The sequence below is a fragment of the Austrofundulus limnaeus genome, unplaced genomic scaffold (genome assembly GCF_001266775.1).
Source record: "Austrofundulus limnaeus strain Quisiro unplaced genomic scaffold, Austrofundulus_limnaeus-1.0 Scaffold36, whole genome shotgun sequence".
Lineage (NCBI taxonomy): Eukaryota > Metazoa > Chordata > Actinopteri > Cyprinodontiformes > Rivulidae > Austrofundulus > Austrofundulus limnaeus.
In genome coordinates, this window is record NW_013952438.1 from 1,285,030 (window position 1) to 1,293,453 (window position 8,424).

The 8,424-nt window shown below is 38.0% G+C and overlaps 1 protein-coding gene and 1 long non-coding RNA gene across 4 annotated transcripts in view; both read left to right on the forward strand.

Annotated features, from left to right (window-relative positions):
• Nucleotides 1-3,743, forward strand: part of ark2n (arkadia (rnf111) N-terminal like PKA signaling regulator 2n) — a 9,542-nt gene extending 5,799 nt beyond the window's left edge. For 2 of the 3 annotated variants that reach the window (XM_014006522.1, XM_014006523.1), the window contains exons 3-5: nucleotides 541-711; nucleotides 1,107-1,218; nucleotides 1,315-3,743. In XM_014006522.1, the coding sequence (XP_013861976.1) occupies nucleotides 541-711; nucleotides 1,107-1,218; nucleotides 1,315-1,504 (473 nt within the window). In that variant the 3' untranslated portion in view covers nucleotides 1,505-3,743. The remainder of the gene's footprint in view (nucleotides 1-540; nucleotides 712-1,106; nucleotides 1,219-1,314) is intronic. The other variant, XM_014006525.1, reaches the window with a different exon arrangement.
• Nucleotides 3,744-6,178: 2,435 nt separating this feature from the next.
• On the forward strand, nucleotides 6,179-8,424 carry LOC106516259 (uncharacterized). Its single transcript, XR_001310077.1, has 2 exons — nucleotides 6,179-6,374; nucleotides 7,140-8,424. It is a non-coding gene; the product is annotated as an uncharacterized LOC106516259 (long non-coding RNA).

Consider the following 8,424-nt stretch of genomic DNA (forward strand, 5'->3'; position numbering starts at 1 on the left):
CCCACACATGTCTGGTTCACAGAGCTTGCAACTCTCCAAGAGATTTCTTTTTACAGGGTAGAACAAATATACACATTTCTGCTTGTCCACTCTGTTGTATTCGATTACATTTAATTCACTGAACAAAAGTTATTTTAGGTGGTTTGTAATAACTGTAATCTAGTGTAGTTTTTATGTGAATGGCTGTTATTTTAAAACCAATAAACAGTAAGGAAAAAAATGCGTTGTGCTGCAGAAGATTTATTAATGAAGTAAAAACCACTGTAAAAAGAAACAACCCCAATTCCAAAAATATTGGAGTGTTGTATAAAGTGTAAATAAAAACAGATTGCTGTGATTTGCACATCTCATAAACTCATAATATATTCTGCAATCCCCACAGTTGATAAATCGTCAACTGTGGGAACTGCAGAATATATTTGGTGATGTAAATTCTAGATGCTGCAAGACCAGCTACTGTGTCCAGTCTCTGCTCCGAACAGAGTCCCTCTAATCCCAGGCGTGATTTAAATAATAAAGTGTTTTCTTTGTTTCCTGCAGACGGGCCTCCAGTAGTGGGTCACTATGATATTTCAGACACTGATTCTAACCAGGAGAGTGTGAGTGTGGCGACAGTTCGGCCTACGGTGATAAGGCATGAGCTAAAAACACACAGAGGCCAGGATATGGCAGCACACTCTGTGTGTATAAGAGCTCTGAGCTCTATCTCAGGTCAGTTACGAACCCGGTATTTATCCTCGTTTTCTCTCAGTGAAGGCAGAGGGTGGGCTTTAAAGGGCATAGGTGTCACCTGTAGTGCGGGGAAACTGGCTTTTTTATGTCAACAAGATGCCTTTGAAGTACACTTGAACTCACACACTCATGGTTTTCATTGAGTGCTTTTGAAATTGAACTGACATGGTGATGTAAACACAAATCACAAGTATTAAATCAATCATCTTTCAATTCATTCTATGAAGTCATTTATTTAATGCAAGCGTCCATTCATTGCTGGTTTGTTTTTGTCTGTGAAAGCAGCTGCAGTCTTCATGCGTCAGCGAGGCCTGAGGCTCTCCACTGCTTTGATCCTCCTCCCAATGTGTGACTATTGGTTTTATTTATTTCAGGCCGTGTGGAGGCAGAGCTGTCGCACAAGGAGAGCTCTCAGCACAAAGGCCAGATTAATGTTGCTTCCTCTGACAGTGAGGTGGAAATAGTTGGAGTGCAAGAAAAAGCACGGTAAAGACACTTAATATGTGGCTAATTGTATTTTTTTTTTCTATTACTACCGCACACTTGTAAGATTAACTCATTCTTTCTCTTTTTATCAACTAGGTGTGCCCATCCATGTGGAGGGGTGATAAAGAGTTTGTCTTCCTGGAAGGAGAGCTCAGTGGAGCAGTTAAACAGCACAAATCAGTCTCAGCTCTGGACTGCCGTTTCACCTCGACCTAACTGGGTGTCCCCTCCCGAAGTGGTGGACCTCACCCTGGATGAGGACGCCGCGCAAAAATATCTACTTTAAACAGCTCAAACACCGAAAACTCGTAGTTTTCCTCCTTGTATCCAAGTTTAGGCTGAAATCCTTTAAAATTTGCAGCCACCTGCAGCTGCTCGTGGCCTCCTCCCGCTCCAGAGCACTTTTTGTTTTTAACTTTGTGTTCAACAGTCGTGTATCAAAGCCATTCTACTGATGTGATTCCCTATTTTTAGCTTGTTTGCTCCAAGTTCAGCAGGAATGAAACGGCACAGCACTGTAAGTGCAAGTGGAAATGTACAAGAGTGATTTATCTGTTAATTATAGCAATACCTCTATCACACCTCACTAATGTACGTAGTCATCCCATGTGCTCTTAAGCTGTAAAGTGAGAACTTCACGCTGCTTAACAGCAGGTTATTGTCACAACCTGGCTATTGGCCTGCTTCACTACAGACTATAGGTGTTTTCAAACCAGATTTAGCATTTTTACCTGCAGTAAAAAAAAAAAAAAGGCTGCAGCTGATATGTTTCCATTGTACAGTTCAGTAGATTATGAATAGATTTTGTTTAGGGGCAATTTTGGGTTCAACACTGGATGAGCACAGAAATCGGTCTGCATTCATAGCTTGCTTTGCACAGTGTCTAAAATAGGCACAGCTATTTCTAATGCTGACAGAACATGTTTGGATTTATCTTAATAGAGCCAATAAATATTAAGAGAAAAAAATATATATATATATAATCACTGAAAGTTAATTGAGTTGAACAAAATTCACCTATTTTCAGGGTTCTAAGTGTTTTTTTTTTTTTCAATGCAAACTTTTAATGAATAATTTGATGACAAGTTGAATAGGTTTTAATCTGATTGGCTGATGAGTTTCTATTTGACAAATACACGCGAGTGTTGGTCTTATTTGTTGAATAATCTTCACAAGTGTGCAAATAAACATTTCCTACATTTTGTTTAGTTACATTTGTAGGCTTTGTTTCTGCTGTTACAGGAAACCACTGTTTAAACTCCCGTTTTGTATGAATCTGTATATCATTCACACACTTCAGACACTAAAAAACTGGTTCATTTTCGCCACATTCTCACGAAATCCTAGTAGTGTAATTGCAAAAGTAAATTTCAGTTTAAAATGTATCGAAGCACATTTTTGTCTAGTTTTGGTGAATGTATGACCTTGCAGTGCTGGATGGGTGGTTTTACTCTTGTGTTTATTTTGAATAGCTGGAAACTCTTAAAAACTCTGGGGAACCCTTTTTAATAACCGAGGAAATGTATCTTCCTTTGAGTACTGCAAAGCAAGATGGCTTGAATGCCTTTGAACTGTGCACTATTTTTTTCTTTTAGAATGGTAAAAAGCTTATTTTAAATGACAAAGTAGAGCATTTTTTTCAGTCTCACATGTGTGTATTTTAATATTTGCAAAACAAGCATAAATATCTATATATATAAAGTATAAGTAGTGTTGAGTTTGTGCTCGTGTGTGGGGAGCTGTGAGACATTTAGTGTGTGTGTGTGTTTGTGTGTGTGTGCTGTTTTTACCCTGTTCCTCGGGGCCTTCCTCGTTCCCTATTTTGTCCTCGAACAGCACTGCGGCCATGCTGGTCAGTTTTTACGAATATGCAAAATTTACAAACTCTTTCTAATTGCTTCTATTAGACACGGGAAAACAAGTTTCTTTTCACTGATGCTTCAGGATGAAAGAAATGCATTAATTTCTGCAGGTCACAGAAAGGGAAAACTATAAAAATCTAAACCAAAGTCCAAGTGGAGGATGTGTTTTTCATTTTACTGTAAACTCCCTTTATCTAATTTAATTAGAAAAAAATCTGTACTTTTGTTTAAAGATGTTTTAAATTCAATTTTTTTTTTTTTTTTTTTTATCATTTTTGGCCAGTTTTTTCTACCTGCCTCTATATTAACTCTGTTAGATCGGTTCTGCTTCACAAAATCTACTACTGCTACACGGGATTACTTTTGGTAAAACATCACTTATTATTAATGATATGAGTGAACAAATCTGGGCAAGGATGTATGATTACTGTTGCACATTGCTTGTTAAAATGCATATTTTAGCCTCAGTTGAGACATTTTATTCGCTACCTGCAATTCAGCCTTTGCTCTTTTGTTTTTGATTCTGTTTGACTGTCAGTATTTTATTCTAACAAAAGAAAAAGTTTATTTTGTTGCTTCTGCAGGACCCTGACTTCCTTGAAATCAAATCTGTAGAACAAAAAGAAACTATTTTAAGAGTAAATAAATAGTGTTATTTAATGATTTCTTGTACAAGCGTTTTGTTGTCGCTGTAGAAACGGATGCCAGGTGATACAAATACCCACACATTCAAATGAGACAAGATGCTGTGTTCGGCTGAGAGTATTCTCCACTATAAGCTCTAAAAAACTAAGATGTTTTCTTTTGTTCGGTGTTCAGTCTAGACAACTGCAAAGTTGTAAATAATCCTTCACCCTCACAAAGCAATCTGGCGTGTGAGGTCAGAGGTCATACGGTGACACCTGCCACTAGAGGGACATCCAGAGTTCATGTGAAGTAGACAATGAAGGAGTGGAGCAACGCAGTCTGCAGGGCCCTTTTGCTGCCTCCTTTCACCCTACAGCCAGAACATCAGCTGTATGCTAATTTACTTTTCATACTAGAGTGTGGTGGCCTCTCAGTGAATGGTCCTGAGTCGGAGCTAGAAATCATGTTCCTTCCTTTTGCAGATGTCTGAACCATATTTCTATTCAAGTTACACACGTGCTTCCAGTTTATTTCTACGACTTTATTAAAATTTTGTATGTAGATGAAGTGAGTTTGTGTCGCAGTGATAGTGAGGTGTTATGAAAGGCTCTTTGTGTGCATTTTTTTTTTACCCCGGCCTTAAAGCATTAGTTTGTGGGAAGTGGAAATGAGGACATAAGGTTTTGTGACCTTTTCAGTGTCTCTACTCTCTACACCCATCTGTTCCTCCATCCTTTGGGGTTAACTCTTGAGGCGGAGAATTTTTCTCTTTTTTTTCCTTCCACCCCTTCTGCTGTACAGAGAAAAGGCATGCAGCTTTTGTTTCATGTTAAAGACAATAAAACAAGGCAAAACTTATGCATTTTCAAGGAGAAGATGTCGATGATAATGCTTTTCCCTGTCTGTGTGTGTCTTTGCTAATTGCATTAACAAAATATCATTACCCAGTGGATAGATTTTATTTGTTGGCCATGCATCTACCTCATTAATCTTAACCAGTGCAAAAAATGTTTTTAACCTCCTCAGTTCAATCAGTATCAAGCATAAATTTGGTGTGGTAGCTGTGTCATCACCAACACATCTGTGCGACACATTGTGATATATTTCTGCATAAAACCTTAACATTAATAATGCTGGCCCTTCCTTTCTGTTAGCAAAATATCTCGAGTTGGGCAAAATCATATTGTGTGCAATTAATTGTCAGAAAAACTTCAGTCGATTATTTTTTGTCACTTAATACGGTTAATGCCACCAGGCAGACTGACTGGAGATTTCCCTGGTCAGTCCGCTCAGTTCGGCCCTCTGCTTCAAATAAGATGAACATTTTTAAAAAAGGTTCTGTAATTTATCATGACTCCAGTTTTACTTGGTCTATCAACACAATTTACAAATTGATGCATAGTCTGAAATCTGTACTTTTGACACAATTTGGAACAGATTTTTGCAGTGAGCAAATCTTTCCCACTAGAGTGGTTTAAATTGGTCATGTGACTAGGATATCAGGAAGTCCAGGGACTCCGGGGAATTCACTTCCTGTTAATTTAAAGTCTGTAACCAGTTTTAGAATGTTCAAAAACCAAACAAAACTCTAGTTACGTCAAAAACAGACCTGTACTCACTTTTGATGTTTTACATTTCACTGTTTGTATATAGTATGTTGTGCTATTTTAACTGATTATCATTTCAATTTTTAGAGTTATTTTTTTAAAAGCCCATCTAGGGACAAGTGCTGCGAATTAGCTGTTGCTATTGCACCATGATGCAAACATGGGACTGCTGTTTTATTCAGTTTGTCTATGTCRATGTGTGTCTGTCCCTATTAAATAAATTATTATTATTAAATTATTATTATTAATTGTCACATTAATCGTTATTGGCTAATTAATCATGATTATTTTTTGACCAATATTGCCCAAACCTAGTCACTTGCCATATTTTAATGAAACTGTCAAAAAGGATGTAAATTGGATGTAAATTTACAAATGAGTAACTTTTTTTTTTCAGTTCAAGATGGCCACCACATTTAATCCAAAAACGATTTACTACATTTTACAGCTATTGAGCTGAAATTGTATATAGTGGAAGCTGAGAGTCCTCTACCTATACTTCAGGCCCTAACAGACAATACTGCATGAGATTTTGCATGATAATATATTAAAGCTTTAACTAAAATGCCCATCATTTCTGGGGGTGAGATGGAATGCAAGGCCTCTAATTTTTATATTTTCTTCATTCAAAGTCCAGTCCCATGAGAAACGTTTCTCAATATGATAATAATAGAGGTCAGAATATAACTTGCCAGTGTAGCAGACTGTATAAAATCTGAGGTTAGTGACCCATGTTTGGGAATGAAGAATCAAGTCATAAAGAGGGCGGCCTGTCCAAAAACACACAGTTAGCTCCGCCCCTGCCCTGATCCCATTGGTTGATCCGGGTGCAAAAGCCGGAGGGTCTTGTTCGGAAGGGTCCAGTGATTGGTCGCAGGCCTCCCTGAAAGCAGGCATAGCAGACTGTCGGTTTGAACATGCAGGGGGGGTGACTGGAGGGGATCATTTCCATGGACCATCTGTCTCTCTGGCTGCATTCACAACAAAGAAGGACCCAGGATGGTGTTAGTCCATGTCGGATATCTGGTTCTCCCCGTCTTCGGCTCAGTTAGAAACAGAGGTATGACTACCATTTTGTCCCGACTCTAACAGCGTTCCTCGGCGTCTCTTTCTTTCGAAACATCCGCAGATGATGTAAACAAAGCTGACACCTGCTAGTTAAAAAAAAAAGACCGAGGCAGCGTAAAGGAGCGATGGAGACAGCGTTAGCCGTGTGGCTAGCTCAGCTGCAGCGTCGGACCGAAACCGTAAAAACACGCTCACCGGTGACTAGAGACATTATTGACTGTCTGTTTGGTCACAGATGTGTTATTTTAGGTTGTTTCGAGGCCTGTTTTGGGCACCAAATGGACCCGTCTGTCAAATGACAGCCTTTTTGTTTTATTCAGTCATTAACGCGGCGCTGTCTCGTTTAATATCTGCGTTGTGTTAACGTCCGTTTGCAGTATTTTATTTTTTATTTTTTTCGTCGTCGCTCTTAATGCTATTATAACAGGCAATGACAATAAAAAAAATTAAATGTAATGCGTTTGTATCTTTAAAAAATCGTGACAATTTTAATTTGCATTCATGAAATAAGATTTATTTTATATTCGTTTTTATTTTCATTTACAGTATTGGTTTCCAGTCAAACCAATAAACAAAGCTTCAAAGTGGAAAAAATGAATTTGACATAAAAAACTACTACTGCTTTCAAATGCTGCGGGCTATCTGTGTTGATTCTGTAATAATAATCATAATAATAATAATAGTAGTAGAACTTTGATGCAGTAGCACCAATGATTTCATTGTGCTTTTATTTGTGTTCTTTTTTCCTGTTCCATAGTATCGAGGCTGGCTCTACATTCCGCATTTCTCAGACCTTTGTCCCCCTCCATTGTGTAGCTAACGATCATCTGCTGCTGTCTGCCGTATAGCCTCTGCCTGTTCTCTGCATCTAGCTGTTATTGTGAACCCCTTCTTCCTCATTTCCTCTTTCCATCTGAAGAAGACATTGGCATTAAAAAACAAACAAACAAACAAACCGAGTTCCCCCCACTCATACCGTATCCTTCTATGTAACAGACTAAAGAATAACACTTTCTGTAGAAAACAGTTTGTCTTTATTTAAACTGTCATGTTGCTCTTTAGTGAATAACCCATTATTGTAGACTTTACTACAGGCTGTCATTGTGATTCTTCCCATTCAGTGTGGATAGACTACATTCTGCTGTAAATTTCTGTAAAGTGGATACATTTTGATCCTCCTGGATTCGATTACAGCCAGGCTTGATCGAACTGTATGGTTACTGTCTCCATCCTGTATTTGGATAAAGGTGCATTGTACCAGCATATTTTTTTCTTTAACTCATTTTATAATTTATGCATTTACTAATTGGTCAAAAACATTCGTAGAGCTGGGGAAAATCACGCCAGTTTCTAACGTATTATTTTCACCTCTGATGGTCCACTGCACCTGTTAAAGTGATGTCCAAACAGCCGGTCATAACCCTTATCCATGTGTCAAAGCCTGTGTTCCTGCTGGCCGAATTGATTTCACAATAAACCGGCGAGACACATTTTCTAGCTCGTCTTGGGGGAGAAAAAAAAATAACCCACTGTCATGCACAACGCCCCTCCTCCTTCTCGAGTCTTTCCTCCAGAATGCTATCCATTTTACAGAGATGTGTATATCCTGCACTGCTGTAGAACTCCTTTTTTTAGAGTCAAAATGTCTTTTTTTATTCTTTGGTTGTGGTTTTTTCTACCTTATGTTTTTGATTTGAGTTCTTTATTTTGTATTAGAACCTAATGCATGGTCATTTTTATACCTTTGTTTTTTCCACATTGAACAGCAGATTCTAATGTACTCTTTGTGTAGAGATGTCCCTGCTGTACTGAAATGTGCTGTAAGCATTACACATCTACTCATTGGATGCTGCTTCTGTTTTGTTAACCCTATACAGAAAGCATGGTCAGGCCTCACTTTTTGTCAAATTTGCATGTTATTATTATTATTATTATTATTATTATGGCTATGTAGGACATATATAATACTCTTATTATTACTATTATCACACAGTGCCACACGTACTAATATTTTCCAATAAAGACTGTAGTTCTCTTCCTAA